Genomic DNA, 27819 nt, shown 5'->3' with positions numbered 1-27819 from the left:
AGTAGTTGAGGAAAATTAATAGCACCTGATCTGTGCAGACAAGAAGGAATGGACAGAGCTCTGTGTTGGTGAGCAAATTGCTCAGGTGAGCCAAGGGTAAGAGGTGGATATTCTATATCCAGGTTTCTAGCTTGAACAAATGACTAGGTTTGTTTCTTGTGCTATTTATCACAACTGGGAATACAGGAAGAAAGAGCTAGATGAAGACCTCAGGTTCTGTTGTAGAGTTGCCGAGTTTCTGTGCCTGTGGAACATGCTGGTAGAGGTGTTCAATAGGCAGGTATATAGACAGGTCTGGAACTCAGAAGAGAGATTTGGACTAGAGGCTTAATTCAACAAAAGAGTCTTGGTACATGTTCTGATTTTTAGTTGTTGAGGGCTTTTGGCTGTGAAATATTTAATCAAACAGCAGCTTTAGCTGTGCTGTGATTGAATGTTGACATCAGCACTTTTATTACCATGTAATAATAGAACTCTGAAATCATATACCTCAGTTCTTTGAGTTTAATATATTTTCATATCAAAAGGGAAATAAGATACTGTATTAATATTTAATTCTGTGATATCCTTAATCAGCAGTTATAAGGTTAATACATTTATAACTGTAAATGTATAACCTTAAACCATAAAAAAGAAAAGCCAAAATGAATTGCAGAGCAGCTTACTTTCCTGTGATTTTTAACATAGAATTGGACCACAGGAAAACCCTAACCTCATCTTCCTTCAATTGTGTGTCTATTTTGGGAGTCTGCACAAAACACAAATGATTTAAAGTTTACCTTAACCCGATCCACAGTTGAATAGTAAACCCATGGAATACAAGGAGAATCATCCCTTCCAGCTCCAGATCTTTCTGGGATTTTCCATATGTAAGTGCGAGTTTCACCTAAATTAATCAAGAGTTAACATATCTGGTTACATTTGATATGTGCTTGATATATGTATTTCAAATTGTTATCAAAGCCTTGAAAAACAGTGACCCAGAAACTGGGAATGTCACAAAGTAATTCATTTAAAAAAGTAGAAGTATTCAAAGTTGTTTACAAGAATTTAGTTTTACTAGAAGGAAACATAATAACCTTCGTTATCTCAAAGATGATGAAAGTCAGGAGCACACAAGATATTTGCTCTAAGATATAGAGCTAATAAATAACAAAAAGTACAACTTAGATCACAGGCATCCCGATGCCAAGACCTGTGACTCTCTGTTACTATTTTCTCAGAAAATAGGCAGAAGTTTCAATGTCTCCAATGATGAGAAGAATATTAAAAAGGAAATTGTTACACCTCTGACCTAAAGGATAATGAAACTAACAATTAAAAAATAATTTTTCTAAATAAATTCTGTTTGAATTTGAAAAATAAAGAATTTAGTTTTAAAAACACCTGTAAGACACACTTTAATATCATCTTTGTTGGTTGTGAATTAACTAGCCTTGACACAGAAGCCACATCACAAAACTAGGAGATGAGAATTTCAATTTCAAAATTTGCAAAAACTGCAACAGAACTTTCCTTAATTTGGAATCTGTTTTTTAAATTTATTTATTTTCTTATTGAAGGATAATTGCTTTACAGAATTCTGCTGCTTTCTGTCAAACCTCAACATGAATCAGCCATAGGTATACATATATCCCCTCCCTTTTGAAAATCCCTCCCATCTCCCTCCCCATCCCACCCCTCTAGGTTGATGTAGAGCCCCTGTTTCAGTTTCCTGAGCCATACAGCAAATTCCCGTTGGCTATCTATTTTACATATGGTAATGTAAGTTTCCACGTTACTGTGTTTTTCTAATACACTTTTTTCTTTTCAGCTCTCAATTAAGAGTGCTAACCTCTTCCCTACCATCTTCTCTGTGTCTGTGTTTCTGGACTGCCCTTGTGTAATTCCTTCAGTTTCACCACCACCTGCCTTTTCTCTTTTATCACCATTATCTTAAGTGATTTCAGTTTCTGGCAAGTCATCAGACCTCTTGATCTCATGAGTCACTGACCTGGCAGTGACCTCTCTTGTATGCCCCCTTCTGTCATACCATACACTGTTCCGTTCCAACTGTGCCACACACAGGACATGACCACACCCTGGACCTTCACACTTGGAAGACAGCCAGTTGCTCCAGCCTCCTGTCTTACCAACATCTTTACCATCTTCCATTTGCTCTGGGCCCCTCTCCAACCTGATCTTTGCTGCCAGTCACTGTAGGGCTTCCTGCACAACTGCTCACAAGACCCTGACTTGCAGCCATGGCCACTTACTGTCCACTCTATTTATGTAGATCTCACCATTATATATTCCTGCTGTCAGAGTTTAATTAACTGGAATCTGACAAACCTTTACTAGGGAATCAAGCAGGACATGAGGGACAATGTCAGAGGATATGGCAGACTTTTTTTTTCCTTTTTACTCAAGTCCTCCATTTTACCCGCTCTTGTGTCCTCACCCTTTTGTAAGCAGAACATTTCACTGAGAATATAAAGCATAGATTCATTACCTGAACATACTGTCTTTTCATTAAACTCCTATTCTCATAAGCCAGAAAAGAGCATTTTGTTCTCTTCTTCCTTCCCTGCCCCAACCTGCTCTGCCATAAATGGTCAATGCTCAAACCTTGGGCTTTCCTGGACTCCACCTTTCCTAACATTCCCTAATGACCACTCTTTCAGCAGGTCCTTTTAACACCACCTTTAAAATATTGGGTTAGCCAGGCATTCTGTAAGATATTACAGAAAAACCTGAATGAAATTTTTGGCCAACCGGATAGACCCAGAATACAACTAACCACTTCAACAGCTTCTACCTGGGTCCAACTAATTTTTTACCCAAATTATTGGGATGGTCCCCTGTTCCTACTGCTAAGTCACTTCAGTCGTGTCTGACTCTGTGTGACCCCATAGACGGCAGCCCACCAGGCTCCCCCGTCCCTGGGATTCTCCAGGCAAGAACACTGGAGTGGGTTGCCATTTCCTTCTCCAATGCATGAAAGTGAAAAGTGCAAGTGAATTCGCTCAGTCGTGTCCGACTCTTAGCAACCCCATGGACTGCAGCCTATCAGGCTCCTCCGTCCATAGGATTTTCCAGGCAAGAGTACTGGAGTGGGGTGCCATTGCCTTCTCTGGGATGGTCCCCTAACCAACCCTTGATTTCTACCCTTATCCCCTACAGTCACTTATTCACATACCAGCCAGACCAGTCCTTTAAAAACTATTCATCAGATCATCACTCTTCAACCTAAACCCTCACATGGGATTTCAGAATGAAATACAACATTGTAACCATGGCCTCTGAGGTCCCCCTCCCTCCTCCTACACCTGGCTCCCTGCCCTGTCTGGATCCCATCTCCTCACATTCTGCCCCTGTTTACTCTGCCCTGGCCTCTGGCCTCCGGCCTCCACGCTGTTCCTCAGACACACCAAGTCTACTTCCATCTCAGGACCTAGAATGCTCTCCATCTCCAACTCCCTGTGACTCATTACTTCTCATCATTTAGGTGTCTTACCAGTGGCATCTCCTCAAAGACCTCTTGACCAACCCCCCTGTCCCCCCCCACCTAAAATAGCACCCTTGTTATTTACTGTCTCTCATCCATCTTAATCTTTTTCATAGCACTTTCTACGACTTGATATTATATTTATTTGCTGTTTATCTTGGAAGAATATGAGGATCATGTGGGCAGAGCTTTTTATTTCCATTTCCTTGTATTGACAAGACCAACTCTAGAGAGTATTTTTTCTCACTTGATAAATTTGAGAACTGCTAAGTTACTGAGAAATGATCCTTTCCTTGAAGCCAACTTTCCAATGAATAGAAGAAAGTTATAGTTCTTATTAAAGAAAATGCATATTTATATATTTAATCAATTACAGTTGTCAACTCTGAATTAAAGAGACATTTAGTAAGCCAGATATTGGACTAGGATTTAAAGTTCCAAATGGCAGCCTCTGCCCTTAGGACCCTGTCTTTGGATAGAGGCATGGAAATAGTCAGCCACGTGGTAGGTGCTGTCCAGGATGTATTCTAGCTGAGCCTGCGGAGATCATCTCTGCTGATACAACCTTGACTATGTGTTCAGAACCATCAGATTCTTTTCCTTACAATTCTGTGGATTTTTAAACGTTTGGTATGTGTATACATTCACACAGATGCAACTGCCTTTGTGCCCTCTTAGCCACCTCCTTCACTCCCTCAAGACGCACTCATCTGGATAGCAGTTGTTTGTGGAAAGCTGTAAAGTCTACTAAAACATATCCCTCCCCCTACCATGAATACCTGGTGCAGTGGGAGTCACTGTAGAACTTTCTGTTTTCACCCCATGGGCATGTATTGAATAGGGCCTTGTGGCCATGTTTTTAAAGATAATATTAACTTTGTCTCCAACATCCGCATGAAGTTGTGGACCTGGGAAAAGTGAAAAGGAAGACTGGCTTATATACCCATCAGATTGGAAGCTCTAACTCAGGTAACTTTTTTTAAATCATTAAGGATGTTGTTTTTGTTTTTCCCCTCTGGCTTCATGCGGTAGTAGCTCTGGTCCTGGACGATTCAGGATAAAAACACTAGTTATGGCTGTCTCTAAAGATAGAGACTAAGGGTATATCTCTAATCAAGAGTCCTAGGGGAGGTTTTAGCCTGAAATTTCCTGCAGGATAGTGGCCTAATCATAGCCATCAGCCATGACCCTACCCTGGCCCGGAGTCATTTCTCATCATCAGAACTTCTAGACCTTCCTATGACTTAAGGACAGTACTGCCTTTGAAAGGATGGGTGGGGTACCCATCCCATTCCTGCCTTCTAGCCAATTTTAGCTTCTCTCCTGACAAAAAATTTCTGTGACCCAACAACAGTGCCACTCTTCCTTGGGTGTCTTACTCCTGGGACTGAGGATAAGAAAGCCCAGGGGATTCTGTTAGTGTAAAAACACAGTGGGTTTCGGAGTAGCTTCCCCTGCAGTTGACAGTTTTCAAGAATATTCCCAAGACCAGTGTTGGAAAGTTCTTAGACATTCGGTCTTAAAGTGATTCCTGAAAACTTGAAGGCAACTTTCCCCTGGCTGTGTGCACCATAACACTCTTTTCCTTTTCCTTATTTGCTTGTTTATATGTATATTTCTTCTTGAGGTTAATCATTTACTTCTTAAAAGTAAATAGCTATGATTTATTTTTTGTGGACTAGAAAAATGGAGAATTTGGTTAAGAATCTCGGTAGAAAGGGATCTCTAGCAATTTCATCAAAACTACAGGCATCAATTTGATAAACACCAAATATATATAATTTTATTAGTAAATGGGATATAATACCATTGTTTCTGACAGAAATAAGTAATATTTTCTTATGCAATATTTTTAGTAAATATAGGCTTCTCATTGTACTAAGTAGCTTCTGTTTTTTATTTTTATAAATGAATGAATAAAAAATTCATTTTATGAATGACATTAATATATGAACTAAGAACATTAAGCCCATAGACATGGACTGACTCACCACACAGAGCACCATATCACCAACCCACACCTGATAAACTGGAGCTGGGACAGTACCTAGAATTCCCAGGTGTTCTTCTTCACCTTTTCTCTCCACAGGAACTTGAAATGTGCTGTCAGTGAATTGCCGATACACAACTTTCTTGTACTTGGAGCCTATGTAAAATTCTTCCTTATCTAAAAATGCATTTGAAAGACTAAACACACACACACACAATTAAGATTAGTATTTGTCTTAAGAAAAGTGAAAGTTGAGTTCTAAATTTTGAATACAAATAGTTTTCATTATGCTAGTTTTTAATATCACTGTTCCATTTGAACAAGAAAGAAGAAGACTAACAATAAACAAGTGTCTCCAATAAAAAACAATAGTAAAATAAAAAACAAAATAGCCCCACAATAAACAGGTGTGGTAGAAAGTCTAGCTAGTCTTTACACCTAGCTAGCAGTGGAGCCCTAGGAGTCCTGGCCCCGACTGTCACAGCTAAAATGACCTCCAGCTACTCATTGCCTGTTGGAGCCTCCATTTCTTCACCTCTAAAATGAGGTATTCAGTGAGATTGTCTCTAAGGTGTCTCTTATGGCTCTGAAATGTTATGAGTCCAGATTTCATCAGTGAAGTGTTCTCTGGTTACTGTAGTATTTTTAGACTATAGGAACTGAGTGGCCCTTTTATCCAGCCATTCCCTTTATCTAAAGCTTTCACTGACTCTGTATATTTTGACAGTTCTACCTTAATCACTGAAATAGCTATCTACTCCCTTACATCACAAATCATACTCATAGGACTTCCCTGGTGGTCCAGTGGCTAAGGCTCCATGCTTCCAATGTAGGGAGCCCAGGTTCAATCCCTGTCCAGGGAACTAGATCCCATATGCCACAACTGAAAGATCTTACATGCCGCAGCTAAGACCCAGGGCAGACAAATAAAAACAAACAACAAAAATCCCCCAAGAAATCATACTTCTCATGGCAGTCAAACTAACCAGCTAGGCATCATTTAGCTACAGGTTACCGGTCATGTTGTACACCTCAGCTCTGAACACGTTCCACCCCAATCTCTCAAATCATATCCCCCAAGGGTTAGTGCCTGATGAGAGATGGTAAAGGGGAGAGTATTTGGCAAAGTATAGAAGAGCTATACGTAGAAGTGTCAGGTGATGTGTCTCTAAATGTATTGTTTCTGAAGCTCCAATAACTACCCTTTATTTACACTTATTCACTGAACTCACTTTTACATTTCCATAGTGTACATGGTATTGGTAGTTTTGAACCATATTTTCCTGTAAGTTCGGGTAGGGCAAAGACCATATCTGCTCTAGTGCCCTCAAAAATTTAAAATATGCTTCCATATATAATACTTTCAAAAATATGAAGTAACTGATTACTAGACTCATAATGAAATCTTTGGAAGAAACATAAGCAACAAATGGTTAGTAAAGAAAATTATTTTAGCTCTGAATGTAGGCATTTATTTTGGTTTAAGTTTGAAAACAATGACAGGAGTATGCAGGTATGAGAAGACAGTCTAACAGAAAAGAGAGTAAGATGAGTGACTACAAAGCATCAAAGGAGATCAATGGAAATTTTTCTGAGAGATAGTTGAGAGAAGCAGAAATGAAGGAGGAAGGGCCCCTGGAAAGCATTTTGTTGCTGTTTTGTTGTTATTGTGTAATGCAATTGTTCATTGCTTCTTAACTTAGCATAATTCTTACTTCTCTGAAAGAAAAAGCTAAAAAATAATTGGGAGTCAGAGTCTAGAGAATTACTTTTGTTCCTGTAAATGATGCAGCTCCTTTTCCCATTTCCTACTTGGGGAATAGTCCCATTCCACCTCCACCGCTGCGATGTAGTAGGTCCTTTCTCCCAGGTAGAGATATAAATCTTCAGACCTCTGGCTGCACTGGTTCACAGTGTACTTTTGTTTCATGCCACCTGTGTAGTGATCAGTTGTGAGGCATTCCACATCAAAAGTCCCTGGAATGGTAAATAAAAAGGCAGGTCACCTCCTGTGAGGATTTGACCACTTTCCCTCATCTGTCATCAGCTCCTTCCCCTGCCCTATTTTTCTTCTTAGTACTTATAACCGCTTGATATATATGTGTGTGTGTGTGTGTGTGTGTGTTAATATACTTGATTATTGTCTGTCTCCCTGCATTAGAATTTCAGCTCAATGAAAGCAGACACCATTATCTCTTTTGTTAAATGTTGTATTTACATTTGTCTAATAAAGGAAAAGGTGACATAGGACCTGTCTTGCCTTTTAGTGGCATTTGATGAACCAAATAAAGCCTGAGGCAAGTTGGCATATTTTCATGTTTGGGTAAAATTCTCTTTTGTTTTAGTTTTTTATTTTATTCATTCAGAGACACTTCTATCCGTATCTCTGAATTTGCATATCTATAGTTCTAATATAGGATATTCCATTGTAGACGACTAATAAGCCAACAAGGCTGATCATACAACGTTCTTAGTAGAAGAGTCTTCTACTAAGATTAATGGGCTTTCTGCAACCTGTTTGCTACTAACAATACCCCATCTTTTCACAAACACACCTAAATCTGCTCTCAGTAGGCTGAGGGCGAGGGCCTAATGACTGACTCCAGGATATCAGTGCTTCGAGTAACATTTTTCAATAATTCCAAGGAGAAATTTTCCAGAAATATTTAAAATAGAAAATTTGTTATAAGCTGTATCATCTTGCAGCACAAGTTTGAGGAGACTTTGTCATTTTAAGATAGAAATGGGAAGGGACATAACACAAACCCATGAGTCAAGAAAGCAAAAATCCAACTTCACATCCCAATTTCCTTGCATATTTTGATATTTGGCCAAAAGAGGGATGAAGGAATAGAACATCTGGTCTTTCAAATCCAGTTGTCTTGAATGAATGGCCTCACCAAGACTCGCTCAACCTGCCCTCTACGTTTAAGACCCATTGCCGCATCAACAAGAATTAGGAATTAGTCACATTTCAGGACATAGACTACATATGCCAGATTGTATGGAAAGGAGCATACCTAATTTCCTTTCTATACTTTTCCTTCTTGAGGCTTATCCTTTCAGTTTCTTAGTTATCCCCCCTAACCCCATAAAAACAAAACACTCCCAGCTTCTCTCTGACTCCATAGTCTCCAACTTCTTATTTGAAAGAATAACATTTCTTATGAATCTGACCCTTCACCCCTGTGTTTTCCTTTTGGCTCTCCCTAGAGCAACTTCACTTTCACTTTTCACTTTCATGCATTGGAGAAGGAAATGGCAACCCACTCCCGTGTTCTTGCCTGGAGAATCCCAGGGACAGGGGAGCCTGGTGGGCTGCCGTCTATGGGGTCATACAGAATCAGACATGACTGAAGCGACTTAGCAGCAGCAGCAGCAGCAGCAATAAGCCAACACAACATCTAGGATGGCCTTTCCTCTCCAATGCAGAAGAGGCAGGTTTGATCCTGGGCTGGGAAGATTCCCTGAAGAAGGAAATGGTGACCCACTCCAATATTCTTGCCTGTGAAATCCCATGGACAGAGGAGCCTTACACGCTACAGTCCATGGGGTTTCAAAGAGCTGGACACGACTGAGCACACACACACGTAGGATACAGAAACATGACACAAAGTTTGGTTGCAGAGCCTTTATGGGAGACATTTCTTTTCTAGTCTGATTTGCCAGCTACCTTTAAAGGCACATAATTGAAAAGGAGACCATCTTGAGGGTTTGACTAGGTGGAAATAGGCTTCCCAGGTGTTGCTAGTGGTAAAGAACCTGCCTGCCAATGCAGGTTAGACACAAGATACACCGGTTCGACCCCTGGGTGGGGAAGATCCCCTGGAGAAGTGAATGTCTGTCCACTCCCGCATTCTTACTTGGAGACTCCCATGGACAGAGGAGCCTGATGGGCTCCAGCTCATGGGGTCACAGAGTCAGATACGACTGAGTGACTGAGCACCAATGGGAGAAACCTCAGTCCACTTTTGTCACCCCTTCTCTCCCCACCACAAAAACAGAAAATGGACCTACCTGGCAAATACTTAGTTGACAGTAACCAAGGAAAGAAAGGGTAGTTAGGAGGCTTGGGGAAAGGATGAGCTAACATCCAACACAGCATTTTGAACCAAAACCACACAAGTAGACCCAACAGAAATTTGCCTTGACATTAACAGAATTCACCTGCAATATCTGGCTTCATGAAGAGACTCAAACTTGTTTGAGGGAAGAGGTTTGCTGTGTCTCTCCTTTCTCCTCTTGACAGGAAAGTGTTTCCTGAGAAGTATATCCCATGTATATCGACCTCATTTCCAGCACTGAATAAGTACCACATGACCGAATCTCCTTGGCACATACTGAGACCAGGCTGATTCCCGTACATGAATCCATTCATGGCTATAAAAGTTGGAAAATGATATTTTGAAACTGGTTTAATCATATGTCCTACTTCATGACAACCTCTCAGACTTTCCAGAGCCAACTGGGTTTATCTAATTTTTAAAAGACCCATTTGGGCCTGCCTACCCCTTTACATGTCAGTAATGTCTCTAGAACTTCCTGCTGAACTCAACACTTCCAGGCAAGCCCTGGGTGGAAGACATAGAGCTGAATGCATGGTTCTTCTTCTTTTCTTAAATATTTATTTGGCTGTGTAGGGTCTTAGTTACAGACTGTTCATTGTGTCATGCAGGATTTTTCGATGCAGCCCACAGACTCTCTAGCTGTGGCACATGGGCTGTCTAGCTGAGGTGCATGGGCTCAGCAATTGTACTGCGAGAGTTTAGTTGCTCTGCAGCATGTGGGATCTTAGTTTTGCAATCAGGCTTAGAACCCATGTCCTCTGCATTGCAAGGAGGATTCTTAACCACTGGACTACCAGGGAAGTCTCATGAATGCTGGGTTCTTAAAGTTCTGGGCCCTGGGAATCTCACTGTTCTCAGTGAGTCATTTTTCAGTTTTCCCAAGGGCCATATTTGTGAGCACCCAAATGGATGAGTAATAACAGTTCTTCCTAGGTGCTGTAGACTGCGAATGTGTTTGTTGCCCTGGATGGAAAATTCTCTGATTCATCTTGAATAACAGGGAAGAGTATGTGCAGGAAGTTTCCTCTCATTGCTCTTTTTAATAGATAATATTCTTGACTCCTCCAAAATGCAAAATAAAGATTGTTATGGGTAGTGTGACTATTATCAATCCAATTTGGAAAACAACATCAGTTTGTATTGGGCTTCCCAGGTGGCAGAGTGGCAAAGAATCCACCTCCCAGTGCAGATGTAGGAGACACAGATTCGATCCCTGGGTTAGGAAGATCTCCTGGAGGAGGAAATGGCAACCCACACCAGTATTCTTGCCTGGGAAATCCCAGGGATAGAGGAGCCTGGCTGGCTACAGTCCATGGGGTCCCAAAGAGTTGGACATGACTTACCATAAAAAGGAGTTCAAAGAGGAGGAGTTCAATTTGTAATACAAATTTACTTTTTTTTCCTTCTAGTTACAATGATTTTCACATGTTGTGCATTAGTGGTGTGGACATTTTAAACAATAGAGATAGAGTTCACTATCTCTAAACTTTAACTGCATTTTAGAATTACACTGGGAGCTAAAAAGTAAATCTGATGCTGTTTCAGTGAAATAAAAATATCTGTAGATTGTGCTGAGCATTTAAAAAACAGTTTTAATAGTTTCTGGGTTTGTTTTTTTTTTAAACTCTCAGGGGATTTTTATGGGTAGTCAAAGATGAGAATCATTTAAGTTTATTCAGAGTAGAAACCATAAAAGAAGCCTGTCTTTATTAAGCCACAGGTAAGAAAAGTATCTAATCCAGTAACTCTCAAATTTAAGCATACATCAGAATAACAGAGAGGATTTGTTAAACACAGGTTTCAAGCCCTACACCTAAAGTTTCTGATTCAGTAGGTTGGGGTTGGAGTCCAAGAATCTGGATTTCTAACAAGTCCTGGGTGATGCTGAAACATCTGACCTAGGGACTACATTTTAAGGACTATGAATCTTATTGGAAGAAAAGTTATGACCAACCTAGACAGCACTTTAAAAAGCAGAGACATTACTTTGCCAACAAAGGTCCATCTAGTCAAAGCTGTGGTTTTTCCAGTAGTCAGGTATGGATGTGAGAGTTGGACTGTAAACAAAGCTGAGCGCCAAAGAATTGATGCTTTTGAACTGTGGTATTGGAGAAGACTCTTGAGAGTCCCTTGGACTGCAAGGAGATCCAACCAGTCCATCCTAAAGGAAATCAGTCCTGGGTGTTCATTGGAAGGACTGATGCTGAAGCTGAAACTCCAATACTTTGGCCCTCTGATGCAAAGAGCGGACTCATTTGAGAAAACCCTGATGCTGGGAAAGATTGAAGGCAGGAGGAGAAGGGGACGACAGAGGATGAGACGGTTGCATAGCATCACCGACTCAATGGACATGAGTTTGGGTAAACTCTGGGAGTTGGTGATGGACAGGGAGGCCTCACATGGTGCAGTCCATGGGGTTGCAAAGAGTCGGACACAACTGAGCGACTGAACTGAACTGATGTAATTGGCATATATTATGTTTTATTATTCTGAGTTTAGTGAAACTAAGATTCAGTTGACCGATATATCAAATAATTAACAGTATTACCCTTAGAGCACTATGGTATTTAATCATTTATTAAAGCAGTCAGTGGGCAAAGCTATTAGTATCAGCTTAATTAAAAGCATTACATGTGCAGTGCTGAAATAGCCTGATATTGGTGGATAATGCAGTACTTACAGTGCATCTTATTAGATTCCTGAAAATCTTCATTTTCCTTGTCCACCTGATCAGGTGCTGTTGTAAACATTTTAATATTATCATCCAGGAGTAAACTCTCATTCTCATCAAACACTGTAGGAAACAAATAGAACTCCTTGTCTACATCTTTCTGAAAATCAAAATAAAGAACAATGAGGTGAAGACAGAATGAGTAAAGCAGAAACACTTCCACATACACAATACTATTTATGGATAAACCTGCTAAAAGAAGGACCAGAACTGAAGTTTCCATTCCACTTTGTAAATGGAACTCACAAAATACTCCTGTTGACCACCAGAGTTTTTTTATTTGTATTGGAGTATAGTTGCTTTACAGTGTTGTGTTACTTTCTGCTGAACAGCAAAGTAAACAAGCCATACAGATACATATATCACCCCCTTTTTGTGAGTTCCTTCCCGTTTAAGTCACCACAGAGCATTGAATAGAGTTCCCTGTGCTATATAGTCATTGGTTATCTATTTTATACATAGTAACGTATATATGTCAATCCCTGTCTCCCAGTTCATCCCATCTCCCTTCCCCGCTTTAATGTCCGTACATCTGTGTCTTTCTTTCTCCTTTTCAAATAGTTCATCTGTACCATTTTTCTAGGTTACACATATATGCTTAATATATGATATTTGTTTTTCTCTTTCTGACTTGCATCACTCTGTATGACAGTCTCTATTTAGGTCCATCCACATTGCTGACTGATACCTGTGTAGTGGATTTTTAGTTCAACACAATAATCTAAGCCTCTTTCTGCACCTAGAAGTTCTGACACTCTTCATTCACTTGAACTTGCCTCTCAAAATTGTTAAAAAGGGGAGGGGTGATATGTACTTGTGCTATAAATTAGAGAAAGTGTTATCCATAGTCATGAAAACTTGAAAAATTCCTGTAAGACAAAGCAGGTGGAAGCAGATACATCTTAAGAGAAGAAGTAGCCTGCAAGTGATTTGGAGCAAGAATTCACACATTCTAGACATTCTACCCTCCCCTCCCTGTCCCTGGTGAAAAATAAGGAAGTGGAAATGCTATCTGTAATAATTCAGTAGTTGATCAGAAGGCAATTGGACTGGGGAATCAAAGCATATGAGTCCCCAAGAACAAGTACTCCCTTAAAGAAGAGAAAACTTGAGGGATTATGGCATATCTTTTCCCTGAGATCATTTTTGCAGATGAAAAAAACATGATTATTAAACTTTAAAAATCTAAGAAGATTAGACCCTGTAAAAAAACTGAATTATTAATAGTGATGCAGATGGTCTTAAGAAAGCTCCCGTAAGTCAGAAGAAAAGATTTAAAGATGAAAAATATGCACATAGTAATTATTTGAGAGAAGTTATTACCTAATAGTAATAAATAATAGTGGAAATGTTTACCCCTATAAAAGGGAAAGACTACTCAGATTCAAAAACTTCACTGAAAGCAAGACAAAATTAGTAATATAGACCTATACCTAAAAATATCCTGCTAAATTTTTTGGATTTCAGAGATAGACAAATTTCTAGAATAATCCATTTTAAAAGTTATGAACATCAGACTTCTCTAGAACAATAAATGTCAGAGTAAGATGGAGTAGCAAGTACTGTTTTGAGGGGAAAAGATTATGACAGAAAAACTTAGATAGACACCAAGCAAAGCACAACAAAGTGACATTTTCAGATGTGTCAGGATTCCAGAAGGGAGCTGCTATAATCTTACATGCTGACCTACAGAGAAAACTTCTCTGTAGTTTCTTCAGAGAAGAAAACTTCTCTGAAAACAGAGAAAAGTTTACAAGTCATATTTCCTAATTATAAGGCAATAAAACTGAAAATTACTCATAAAAGGACAAAAAGTTTAAAAAGTAAAAGATCATATTTGGTTCAAGTAACTCTTAGATCAAAGAAGAAACAAAAATGAATTTCTAAGAATTTAATAAGTAATGTCTATGAGAATACTATAAGTCATAATGTATGGAATATAATTAAACATAAACTGAGAGTCTGAAATGTTTTATTTTAAGCAAAACCAAATAAAAATGTATGTTTTTTGATGCTTTAAGGTGTGGTAATTGTATTGAATTCATTTTCAAAGGAATCTTTCTCTTTCAAAGATTTATATTGCCATATTTATTTTAGAGATAAAAACAATGGTTAGATTAAGTATTTCTATTTCTAGATCAGAGGGTCATTTTCCCATTTCTAAAAAATATTTATGGATGTGTGAGCAGTGTTATTTCTTACATGTTATACAAATAATTGAAGGTTAATTAGCAGTATAACTAAATAGTAATATGCCAGTCTCCTTCAGACAAATATAAAAAATATTTAAAGCAATATTTTCCTCAGTGAATCTTAACTGACTTATTATCATTAGTCTTAGTGAAGTCGCTCAGTCATGTCCGACTCTTTGCGACCCCATGGACTGTAGCCAACCAGGCTCCTCTGTACATGGGATTTTCCAGGCAATAGTCCTGGAGGGGATTGCCATTTCCTTCTCCAGGGGATCTTCCCAACCCAGGAATCAAACCCAGGTCTCCCTCATTGTAGACAGACGCTTAGGTGATTTTTTAAAATGTGTGTGTTTAATTGTATCATAAAAGACTTTGGATTCCAAGGAAAATCTTGTTTCCAACTCATTTTGAAGCAATCCTGTTAGTCAGAGAGTATCCACACAATACAGATAAAAGCCTAAGAAAAAATTGTAACAAGTATTATGTGTGGAACCCTTGGGCTTCCCTGGAGGCTCAGTGGTAAAGAATCTGCTGCCAATGCAGGAGATGTGGGTTTGATCCCTGGGTAGGGAAGAACCCCTGGAGAGTATGGCAACCCACTCCAGTATTCTTGCCTGGAGAATCCCATGGACAGAGGAGCCTGGTGAGCTACAGTCCTTGGGGTCACAAAAAGCTGGACACGACTAAAGCTACTGAGCATGCATGCATGCACGTGGAGCCCTCACTGCCTCAAACCGCAGAATCTTCCTTATAATAATGATAATTCAAAGGGATTTGAAAATCATTTTCATTTTCCCTCATTGGACTTACCAGTCTCCCATTTGCAAGTAAAGTTCCATTCCGGCATATTTTCATTGGCCCGATAAGCCCAGTAAATATATCTTTGGTGGGATCCACAGCAGAATAATACATCTTAGCTAGACAGACAGGATCCTTGTAGGTGGGTCCCACTTCCCTGGGGACAGTCCACTTATAGGTGAATGTTCCTTTGGGTGCCACCTGGGAGCCTGAAGGAGGAGGCCCACCTGTAAGAAATGTCACATGGGGGAGGTTAAGTTTGCTTTCTGATGTGGTCATTTGAGCCATGGAGTAGACTGGGTTTAGTCTAGGACAACCCACTTTTGTGCTCCTTTATAAATTAGACTAGAATCCTACTTGTTCACTGGTGTCAGGTCACAAATAAGTATGATTTCCCCCAGGAAGTCTTCTCTACACCTCTGTCTGAGATTGGTGCTTGCTATGGTCTGAATGTTTATGTTTCTCCAAAATTCATATATGGGAATCCTAATGTCCAATATGATAGTATTTGAGGTGAGAGGTGATTAGGTTATGAGAGTAGAGCCTTTCTGAATGGGGTTATTGCCCTTACAAAAGAGATCCCACAAAACTCCCTAGCCCCTTCCTACATGTGAGGATACAAGAAATCAAAGACCCAGAAGAGTGTCTTCATTGGCTAGCCTTGACCTACAAAAATACCTAAATGCTTCCATATAGTGGAATATTTTGTATCATTAAAATTATACCCATAAAATATTTATAATGTTAAGAAACCAAACTCTGGGTACAAAATTATAGCCATAAATATATTTATATACTAGGGCTTCCCTGCTGGCTCAGACTATAGACACTCCACCTGCAAAGCAGGAGACATGGGTTTAATCCCTGGGACAGGAAGACCCCCTGGAGAAGGGAATGGCTTCCCACTCCATTATTCTTGCCTTGAAAACCCCATGGACAGAGGAGCTTGGGTCAGGGAGGGCTACAGTCCATGGGGTCACAGAGTCAGACATGACTGAGTGACTAACACTTTCACTTTTTCATATTTAAATACTATGATATCAAAATATTATGTGCACAGATGGAAGAGTGAAGGACTTATACAAAAATATAATAGTGGTTGGCTATAGAACTATGGATATTATGTTTGGCTACAAATTTTATATTTTTAAAACATTCTAAAATGTACATCTAATCTTATAACTACAAGAATATTTTTTCAAATTTAGCAGTTACCCAAATAGAACTCTGGAAATGTGTAATTGATACAATCCAAGTAAGTTACTTTCAGTATTGTCAATAATCACCCAATTAAGATAGGACAGAATTCCACAAACCAACTGCAAAGGGTAGGAGAAGAGATTGACTTGCTTCCTGGCATGATGCCTGAGGATGGTATATGAGAAGATTCCTCAGAAGTTCCTGCCTTTGGTTTTTTTCAGGGCCGTTTTCCTGGGGTGACCAGCACAGTGGGTTATAAACATTATAGCTTGATTACCAAATGTTGTACTCACTTCCACTTGGTGAATAGTATGTGCCCTCGTTTTTCTTATCGACTCTCACTCCAATGGGCTCAATACTGAGGGGATGTGCTGCTTTGTTATGGAAGGTGACTCTGATGGTGTCTCCCACCTCTGCAGAAATGACGGGACCTGGGGATAAAGAGAGAATTATTATCCTCCCTGATATCTAACCTACAGAATACATAAGACAGTTGATTTCTCTGTCTTGTACTCTAAAAAGAACCTCTGGAAGCAACATGCTTATTGTGGCAAATGGAAAGCTTGGTTTTTTTAAAGTCCATTATCAATTTGACATGGGGAGTCTGGAAAGAGATGAGAAGGGTTTTTTGAGTTAACTTCAAGTAATGAAATGTGTTACCATGTTTAACCAAGTCAGTTCACAAGCTTCACACATCTATAAAACTACTCAGTACCTGCATCTCCTCATCCTAGTTTACTGTGGACCAGACGTGTGCTATTTGGTCCCAAGAGCCAAGTTCAGTTCAGTTCAGTTCAGTCGCTCAGTCGTGTCCAACTCTTGGAGACCCCATAAACTGCAGCATGCCAGGCCTCCCTTCCATCAACCAACTCCCGGAGTTCACTCAAACTCATGTCCATAGAATCAGTGATGCCATCCAGCCATCTCATCCTCTGTCGTTCCCTTCTCCTCCTGCCCCCAATCCCTCCCAGCATCAGAGTCTTTTCCAATGAGTCAACTCTTTGCATCAGGTGGCCAAAGTACTGGAGTTTCAGCTTTAGCATCAGTCCTTCCAAAGAACACCCAGGACTAATCTCCTTCAGAATGGACTGGTTGGATCTCCTTGCAGTCCAAGGGACTCTAAAAAGTCTTCTCCAACACCACAGTTCAAAAGCATCAATTCTTTGGCACTCAGCTTTCTTCACAGTCTAACTTTCACACCCATACATGACCACTGGAAAAACCATAGCCTTGACTAGACGGACCTCTAAGAGAATGCCATAAACATTGACCACCCAAAGGGGGTAAGTTAAATTTGTCTTGGCTGCGAAAAGCAACACTGTTGTGTATTTTCCATCACCAAAATTAATATTATTACTAAATAAAGAATAAAAACAGATACATAGTACTCAAGTATTTTATGTAATATATAAAATGATATTTATTGAGAGTTTCCTATATGTTCTCCTGAGTATTTATGTGAATTAACTCATTTAATCCTTATGACTGCTTTATGAGGTAGGGATTATTGTTGTTACTATCATTCTCGTTTTATAGAAAGGGGGCAGGCACAGAGAGTTGAGTATTTCAAAGGTCACATGGCTAATAGGTGAGGACAGACAGTGAGAACAGACTGAATCCACGCGCTTGCTATTCTGCCCATGTGCCTTCACAAGAAAAGATCTCTGGGTTCTGCCTGGGGAGAAGGAGGTTCTAAAACAAACCCACCTGTCTCATTAGTAGCAGCTGGATTTTATTTCTAAGGGAATGTACCTTTAACTAAAAGCAGAAGCTAATAGCTTCACTGTCTATTAAAACAAAGTCACCCCTTACCTCTTTGAAGAAAGAAAAAAGACACTCAATTGAAGTCAGCCTGGCTTTTCATGTTGAAGATTTACTGTGGGTAAATTTACATTGGGAAAATAATTGGCTACTGCATTTTATTGATGTTTGCTCCTCCATGAATAGTTTGTATGTAGAAATCATGCTTCAGGTTCTGAAGCTTCTGTTCTTAAGTTGGTTGTAGTTTAGAGGACAAGTACATTGTTGTCATTTAGTTGCTAAGTTGTGTCTGACTCTTTTGTGGCCCCATGCACTGTAGCCCCCCAGGCTCCCCTGTTCATGGGATTCCCCAAGCAAGAATACTGGAGTGGGTTGCCACTTCCTTCACCAGAGGGTCTTCCCAACCCAGAGATAGAACCTGCATCTCCTGCATTGGCAGGCAGATTCTTTACCGCTGAGCCACCGGGAAAGCCCAAGGGAACGCTAGTATTTATGTATTCTGTGCAGACTTACCCAGGATGCCAAGATGTTCCTCTTCAGGGCCTCTCTCTTTTTGATTAGAGAAGGAGGCATCTGTGTACTCACGATAAACCAGCTTTTTATATGACCCTCCAATTCTTGTAGGACCCTGTTCAAAAAATGCCTCTGAAGCACTGCCAAAAGAGAAAGGGTTTAATTCTGGAGCTGAGAGCAGAACAGAGCCCAGTAGTCACACGGGATACTAACTGAAAAGTTCTGACCAAGGCTTAGAATTATTACCCATGATTTGCCAAATACTCAAACAAGCAGATAGTACTAGGCATTCTGTAGAAAGATGTTAAGACTGCAGGTAGAGATTCATGGCACAGAGATTTAATTTTTTTTTCAAGTGAAGTGAAAAAAATTTCAAGAGGACCCATGTCGACCCCTAACAGATAATAACTTGTCCTACAATAGAATCTTTTAAATAAATTATGAACTGTCTAAAAATAGAGTAACTACTGTTTATTGCATGTTAGCACTCAGAAACGTTCATTTATTGTCTGAAACTCACATGACGATGCAACAAAATTGGTATTATTCTCCCCATATTACAGTACTCTGCATTTCTGTTGATAGTCTTTCTTAATTTCTTCAGTATTTTCATGATATCCTTTCTTTTTTTTTAATCTATTTTTGATTAGAGGATAATTGCTTTACAATGTGGTGTTTCTTTCTGCCATACATCAACATGGATCAGCCATAAGTATACATGTGTTCCCTTCCTCATGAATCTCCCTCCCACTTCCCATCCCATCCCACCCCTCTAGGTTGTCGCAGACCACCAGGTTGAGCTCCTCGTGTCATACAGCAACTTTCCATTAGCTATCCATTTTACATATGGCAATGCACATATTTCGATGCTACTCTCTCAATTCATCCCACCCTCTCCTTCCCCTGCTGTGTCCAGAAGTCTGTTCTCTATATCTGAGTCTCTATTCCTGCCCTGCAAATAGGTTAATCAGTACCATTTTTTCTAGATTCCATAAGTATGTGTTAATATACAATATTTGTCTGACTTACAGGCCGTACGTTCATCCTCACTAGAACTGACTCAAATCCGTTCCTTTTCATGGCTGCATGACCACGTTTTTGAACTTGGTGTCTGTTACACTGAAGTGGTCTGTTTTATTCCTTCAGGTGATTTCTCTTGGTCTTTTAATTGGAAGTGGTTCCTCTACTTCTTCATTGTACTTACGTTTCCCTCACTCTGAGTTTAGGAGAAACAGTCATCTACCGTAGTCATGGAAGGCTGTACACATGTGGAAGTGCTCCTGCATAGCTTGTGTGGGTTTAATATTTTTTGGCCCAAGGGCTGCTTTGAGTTTGGATGCCTTCCACCTCTTTCCTCAGGGCGTGCCCCCATTATCCCCTTGAGGAAGGTGTGCAGATGCAGTGGCCTGCCAGCACTCCTGGGATCCTGTGATGTGTCCCATTGCCTGATAGCATGCAAGGAAAGATGCTCCTCTGGGGGTCCCACCCCTCCCCTCTCACAGCCCCCAACAATGGCGCTCTACACTCTCAGTCACTCACACTCCAGCCCCTTCAGGCTGTCTCCGGCGCATCCCCACCTAGTTCTCTCCCTGAGTCTGACCTCTGAAGCCTGAGCTTCAGCACCCAGCCCCCGTCTGCATCAGGCATCTCAGGCTGGGGAGCTCAGGGTCTTGGTATTGACTCTCTGTGCAGGCAGGCCTCTCTCCATTTTTCCTTCTGCAAACTGGTTGTTGTGCTCTCCTCTGAGGTGAAGCTCCCCCTCTATCCCGCCAGTGAGGGGATTTCCAGGGTGCAGGAACCTTTCTTCTCTCACAGCTCCCTCTAAGGGCACAGATCCTGCCCCAATTCCTTTCTCTCACTCTCTCTTTTCTTCATTTGTCCTACCCAGTCATGTGGAGATTTTCTTGCCATTTCAGAAGTCTGAGGTCCTCTGCCAACATTCAGTAGATGTTCTGTGAGAATCGTTCCACATCTTGACATAGTTTGGATGTATTTGTGGGAGGAGGTGAGCTCCAGGTCCTACTCTTCTGCCATCTTAATCACTCCCTCCCCAGTCTCTTCATTTTACAGATGAAGAAATTAAATCTCAGAAAGGCATTTGACCTGACAAAGCTGCCCTGTTTATCTCTTCTCCTGTACAGACAAATGTACTGAACACCTGCTCTTTGCCAGGAACCCCGCCATATGATGACGACATACCCATAAGCAAATGGACCCATCGTTGTCCACATGGACTTTGCATCTGTCCCAGAAGATAGACTACAGACCGTTCAATATAACAACATGTAACAAGCACTGGGTGTTATGAAACATTTCTCCTGGAGTTAAGTAGAGCGGGAAGAGGCCTCAAAGGCTTTCCAAAGGAAGAGATTTTAAGAACTAGCTAGAGGAGAAGTGGCATTAAAAAGATGGAATACGTGTGGTGGGGAGAATGGGGCAGGTGTTTACAAAGAGGGAACAGCCTGCGGGAAGGCTCAGAGAAGAGTGAGCATAGCATGTCTTATAAAATAGGGCAGGACCATAGCATGCAGGGTAAGACAGAGGATTGGAGACGGAGGCTTAGAGAAATGGGGGATGGGTGGGAGGACCTAGTTAAAGTTTCAGTACATCTCAAGGCTTTGAAACATGTAAGCATTAAGGATTAGTGTTTTACAGGATGTCCCTGGTGGTCCATTGCTTAAGACTCTGTGCTTCCAATGCAGGGTGTGTGGGTTTGATCCCTGGTAAGGAAACTATAAGATCTCATGTGCCACACGGCATGGCTAATATATATATATATATATATATATATATATATATATATGTATATATGTATATATATATATATATATATATATATGTAATATATATGTGTAAATTTTTTTAAAGGATTAGTGTTTTAGGAGGATTCCTTAAGTGGTTGGAAGACCGTGGTAGGGAGCCAAGTCAGTAGGCTTCTCTTAAATCTCAATGAGGGTAATGATGACTTCAGAGGTACTAGCAAAGAGGTTAGAGAGATGCAAACAAATTTCCCGAAATATTTAGGATATAATGAGGCAGCATTTGATGAGAGAAGGAGGGATTGGTGAAGGAGGGAAGGAGTCAAGGATAATGCTCAGGCATTGGGATTTGAGTGATGGATGAATGGCAGTACCATTTGTGTAGAGGAGAAAGCTCAGAATTGTGGGGAAGACAGAGGGTTCAGGCTTGGACATGTTGATTTGGAGAGGGCCTCATCCAAGTGAGGCGTCCACTAAGAAGTTCAGAATGAAAAGCTGCCATTTATAAGAGCCTTCTGGGCTGGAGATACCGTTTAGGGAGTCATTATATCTGGCTGTCAGTGTAGCAGGGACTTAAACCTCTGCTTCAGAAGTCACAAGCTTGGGTAGAGCTCAGCTATTGACCTGTTGAACATAATTTCTACTTGAAATGATGAAAAAGCTCTGGGAGTCACAGTGCTGATAATTATACAGCCTTGTGAATATACCCAATGCTGCTAGATTATACAAGGCTGGTTTCAGGAATGGAAAGCTAATGAATCAATCTTGTTTTCAACATTTTCTGAGGATTTTCTTGAGCATCTGACAACATTTCTATTCTTTTTGATGGACTCAGAAGTCCTATTTCTCCAACTTGGACTCACTACCAAACACCTCAATAATTACTTAGAAGTCTAGTTAATTTCAAGTATCAGTTAAAATTTTAATTGCTGAATAGCCTTTTATGATTTTTTGAGGAGGAGTCATATTTTGAAAAAATATCATTTTTTTTTCTGAATTACCTTCCCGGTGTTCTTAAATTTTCTTTGGTGAAGGCATCTATACCGGAGGGTGCATAGTTCCAGACGACTTCTTCAGCAGCGATGTAGTAGTGTCTAACATTTTTGCCATGGATATTGTCCTCAGATGAAGACTTCTTACAGTCTTGTACCCGGAAAAAGGCCTGCAAACCAGCTGAAAACCACACAGAGGCGCCACTGTTTAATGAAGCCATTGTTCTCTCTCCTATTGCCTTATCAATGCTGCCGGTGACAGCTAGAAACAATACTATGAACGAGTAAACAGCTGCAAATGAATCAGTCATGGAAAATTCAAGCAGTGGAAAAAAGCCTATATGCCACAGAGAAGTGGTATTACTTGTGTTTTCAAAAATGTGGAATGAACTTCGGTAGGATTTCACTATGATCGTCTTTTGATGAAAAAAAAAAATAGGACACATTAATAGATAAGTGGTGTGGGGAGAAATGCACTTTCACTATTTTATTTCACTGGGGTTTCTTTGGCTATGTCATGTAGCTTGTGGGATCTTAATTCCCTGGCCAGGGATTGCAGCCTTGCCCTCTGTTGTGAAACGGCAGAGTCCTAATCACTGGGCTGCCAGGAATCCCTCCCTCTTTTATGTTATCAGTGAGTCAGCATTGAAATAGACAGTGCTTTAATGAGAAAAAGTAAGTGGTGAAGAGAAGCTTTGCCATATTTTAAGGGATGTGATGAAATAGAGGAGGAGGAATAGAGTGATCATGTATTGTATCACTCCCTTGGATAAAATGGTTATGCACCTGCTGTGCTGGGCCTGCTGCAGCCAAGGTCACCTTTGATGAATGAGATTATATTTGAAGTTCAAAGTAACCTACTCAAAGACCCACATTAGACCTAGTTTCTTCAGGAAACCAATATTACAAACTAATATTTTCCAAGAACTGGGGATATTTCTTTTCCTTATATTAAAGAGATGGAAAAGAGATTTAGCATGTAAAAACAAGGAATAGCTGGACTCATAAAGAACAAAGTTGGTTGTATTTAACAGAATCAAGTCAAAACACAAGTTACTTTTCAGCACCAATATACACATCTTCTGGTGTTTAAAATATTGTATATTTTACAAATCTGAGTAGCTATAAGCAGTATTATACTTTTACGGTAAGACTATACTTCAGGACCAATTTTTGTTTTCCAAAAATTAACATATTTTCAGCTTTAATTACTTTATAATTGCTCCAGTCTTTGTCTTTTTAAAAAAATTACATTATGATCCATACTTTCAGAGGAATAAAATTAACAGTTCAAAGTTCAGATCATTCCAAAGATATTTAGCTTTTAGATTCTAATTTCCAATAGTCACCCCATTAATATTGTAACTGAGACATGTCTCTTTTCTCAACTGACAGTTAATTTCAGGTATAGATGCCTTACCTTTCAGATGGTTTAGATTCTGACAGCTAAGCATCCATTGTCCAGGGTTCTGAGCCACCATAAGAGCATCAAAGAGGGTAGCGGGAAAGAGATTGATTGTATCAACACGGTAGTTCTTGCTAGTCAACACTTGACCATGGAAGAAAGCTGCATGCACATCAATTTCATTACCCATACCAAAAAGATACCATTTCACTCGGTCCTTAGCACACATGGAGAGTCCTGGGAGACTTCCAAAAGCATATCCATTCACAGCTGTAAGTCAAGAGGAGAGACTGTGACTAACATATATTGGTGCCTGGAATATTGATAGTTACAGCTACAAAAATAAAATCAATTTGAGATGGAAAATACCTGGCACACATGTCACTATTCTTCCCTTCTGTACCCACATCAGACATTATTAACCAATCACAGCACTCTTCATTTTGGACCTGAATTCAGCCTCAGGTTTTTTGTCAACACAGTATTAGCACATGAACACTGAAGATGAAACCTATTCGCTGTCCTTGTTATAAACTATACACCTTGGTATGTTCAAGTGTATATTTGCAAATACAAATGTGTGCACTCATACATACATATAAATGCACACACATATATAGTAAATAGAAAAAAGACATGCTTAAAAAGAATACATTTGAATCAGTTCTAATGAGGTGGATGAAACTGGAGCCTATTATACAGAGTGAAGTAAGTCAGAAAGAAAAACACCAATACAGTATACTAACGCATATATATGGAATTTAGAAAGATGGCAACAATAACCCTGTGTACGAGACAGCAAAAGAGACACTGATGTATAGAACAGTCTTATGGACTCTGTGAGAGAGGGAGAGGGTGGGAAGATTTGGGAGAATGGCATTGAAACATGTAAAATATCATGTATGAAACGAGTTGCCAGTCCAGGTTCGATGCACGATACTGGATGCTTGGGGCTGGTGCACTGGGACGACCCAGAGGGATGGAATGGGCAGGGAGGAGGGAGGAGGGTTCAGGATGGGGAACACATGTATACCTGTGGTGGATTCATTTTGATATTTGGCAAAACTAATACAGTTATGTAAAGTTTAAAAATAAAATTAAATTAAAAAAAAAAAAGACATGCTTATTTATGAATCAACCATATGCATCATGTTGGTAGTGGCAGTATGGATGATGTCAAAGTTTTCTTGCTTATTTATCAGAACTTTTCCAATTTTCTACAGTGATGTGAATTGCTCTTTCAATAAGAGCACAAAGGAAGCTTTTTTTTTTTTTTAACTTGAAAGACAAAATTGGAAGAAATGTGAAGGAGGAAAAGATCTAAAAGGTCAAAAGCAGGATGGCCCAAGATTCTTCTAAAAAACTGAGAGTCACTGTTCAAACTGGGAGGTCTTAGAGTTTAAGCAGAAATCAGTTCTGGGAAGTACTGTGAGTGAACCAAATGCAACAGGGATACCAAACCAGGCTTAGCCAGGCTGGATGTTTGAGTCTCTAACATCTACTTTGCTTAGCACAGAACAGAGGCTGGATTAAAGTATGGAAAGAGGATCTTCTAGCCAGAAATAAGCAGAAGTTGGAAACAAAAATCTGTCCTGTGTTTAATTTGTTTATTTTTCTGCTTTGATAGTACAGTTATTATTGCATTCTCAGTTTCTGCCTAAGAGCTATTTTTGAGAAGCTAAACACAAACAAAAATCTACACTTATTGGTCTAGTAGGTATTAAGGGATTTGAAATTTTATGCAAATTCTAAGTGATAGATTATCTTACTAAACCCATTATTTTCTGTCTGAGAATTAAGGAGAAGCCTAGGCAATAAAGAAAGCATTTTTAGAAGAAATAAAGTGAGCTAAAATGTAGGGGAAAATGATGCAAAGTTGGGGGTGGTAGTGAAGGATAATATGTATGTAAAAGAAATCTTTTAGAATTAGTGGTTTGAACTATTTTCTTAACTATAGTGCAATGCTTTAAAATATAATTTAATAATTTTAGGCTGCTTTAATTTTTAGGAGTCGGGAGAATAAAAAATATGTAGATATAACACACATATATATTTAACCATAACTGATATTGATTTATCCTTATTAGTTTTGAAATGGTTTGATGTATCTGGCTTTACCTGGCTTAGAGTTCTGATTGGACCTGTTTAGCTGAATATCTATTTGCATACCCAATATGCTTTGTTACCAAGGGCATAGATTAGAATACACTACTTATTCATATAAGGGAATAAGGTTAGCATAATTCATGGACTGAGAAAAATAAGATAAAGTTAACAGATCCTGTGTAATCTTACAATACATTCTGTTACTCTCCTGGAAGTCTTCATTATCTTTTTCAACCTTCTCTGGTTCAGAGCAGTAGGTTTTAATGTTTTCTTCTAGGTACCAGCTGAGATTTTCATCCACCACAGAAAACATTACCACAAATTCTTTGTCAATATTTTTTTCTTTTTCTTCATCCAGAGAATCTGAAGTGAAAATTACTATTTCAGTAGAACTTAATTTTTAGCATGAATTTTAGCATGTGATTCATATAGCTTTAAACAATTTTAGTATTTATTTTCCGAACAGACCAGAAATCTGGACTAGTCATTCCTGTTTTATAGACTTGGAAATATTTAGGGAATTTATGTTCAGTAACCTAAATGTTGCTTCATGCACCCTTTTTTCTCCTTACCCTTGCCTACCCTTCCCTTCCTTTTTTTCTAGACTCACCACCCCTCTACCTTCCCTACTCAGTCATAACACAGAAGACTTAATGTATATTTAAAGAATAAACCTCCCTGTGTACTGTCTTTGGTAATTTATTGAGACTAATAATGAGGAAACGTACCTTTTTTGCAGTGTATTAAAGGCCCAATGAGTCCTGAGGCGATGTCTTTTGGAGCATCAATGTGGGAATGGTAAATCCGGGTCACACAGTTGCTGTCTTCCTGACCAGGACCTTGTTCTGGGTTGGCATGCAGTATGTACATACACTGTTCACCGGGCTGCACTTTGTCATCTGCCTTTTGAAAACCTGTGGTGTTATCAGGATAAATGGCCCCTAGGAAACGACATGCAATGAAATGACAGGTTGAATTCGAATGTGTTTGAACTTAAAAGAAAAAAATAGATGGTCTGTTAATTCATTCAGCAAACATTTATTCAATATCTAGTATGTATCCCCTTGGGAATGCAGTGATGTTCTACTTGAGCACAGAAGAATAAGAAGCTAATGGCAACAAGGTCTGGAAGTTTCATAGAAAATGTCATTTTTTTATACTTGACTGAGTGGAGAAGACTCTTGAGAGTCCCTTGGACTGTAAGGAGATCCAACCAGTCCATTCTGAAGGAGATCAGTCCTGGGTGTTCTTTGGAAGAAATGATGCTAAAGCTGAAACTCCAATACCTTGGCCACCTCATGCAAAGAGTTGACTCATTGGAAAAGACTCTGATGCTGGGAGGGATTGGGGGCAGGAGTAGAAGGGGACGACAGAGGATGAGATGGCTGGATGGCATCACCGACTCAATGGACGTGAGTCTGAGTAAACTCCGGGAGTTGGTGATGGACAGGGAGGCTGGCGTGCTGCAGTCCATGGGGTCGCAAAGAGTCGGACACGACTGAGCGACTGAACTGAACTGAACTGAGTCTTCAAGAAGCAGTAATAGATGAATTAGGAGCGTTGTGACTTTGGGTGCTCAGTCATGTCTGACTCTTTGAGACCCCATGGACTGTATAGCCTGCCTGCCAGGCTCCTCTGTCCATGGAATTCTCCAGGCAAGAATACTGGAGCGGGTTGCCATTACCTTCTCCAGAGAATCTTCTCATCTCCTTCATTGGCAAGTAGCTTCTTTACCACTGCGCCTCCTGGGAAGCCCCATAGTGACTATGGGTTTGCAATTAAAAAAAAAACACTTTTTCTTAGAGTTCAGAATTAGGG

General features: G+C 39.8%; 1 protein-coding gene across 1 annotated transcript in view; it reads right to left on the bottom strand.

Annotated features, from left to right (window-relative positions):
- CP (ceruloplasmin) overlaps positions 1-27819 on the bottom strand; it is a 50248-nt gene that overhangs the window by 8374 nt on the left and 14055 nt on the right. The window contains exons 4-16 of the mRNA XM_055570114.1: positions 26730-26942; positions 26191-26364; positions 23911-24165; positions 22500-22671; positions 18740-18879; positions 16759-16896; positions 15278-15492; positions 12225-12375; positions 9645-9857; positions 7247-7454; positions 5535-5674; positions 4267-4395; positions 780-886 (exon numbers count right to left, since the gene is read on the bottom strand). Of these exons, the coding sequence (XP_055426089.1) occupies positions 780-886; positions 4267-4395; positions 5535-5674; positions 7247-7454; positions 9645-9857; positions 12225-12375; positions 15278-15492; positions 16759-16896; positions 18740-18879; positions 22500-22671; positions 23911-24165; positions 26191-26364; positions 26730-26942 (2255 nt within the window). The remainder of the gene's footprint in view (positions 1-779; positions 887-4266; positions 4396-5534; positions 5675-7246; positions 7455-9644; positions 9858-12224; positions 12376-15277; positions 15493-16758; positions 16897-18739; positions 18880-22499; positions 22672-23910; positions 24166-26190; positions 26365-26729; positions 26943-27819) is intronic.

This window comes from Bubalus kerabau, chromosome 2, assembly GCF_029407905.1.
Source record: "Bubalus kerabau isolate K-KA32 ecotype Philippines breed swamp buffalo chromosome 2, PCC_UOA_SB_1v2, whole genome shotgun sequence".
NCBI lineage: Eukaryota > Metazoa > Chordata > Mammalia > Artiodactyla > Bovidae > Bubalus > Bubalus kerabau.
Note: the sequence above shows the minus strand (reverse complement) of the source record. Positions and strands in the feature narration are given on the sequence as shown.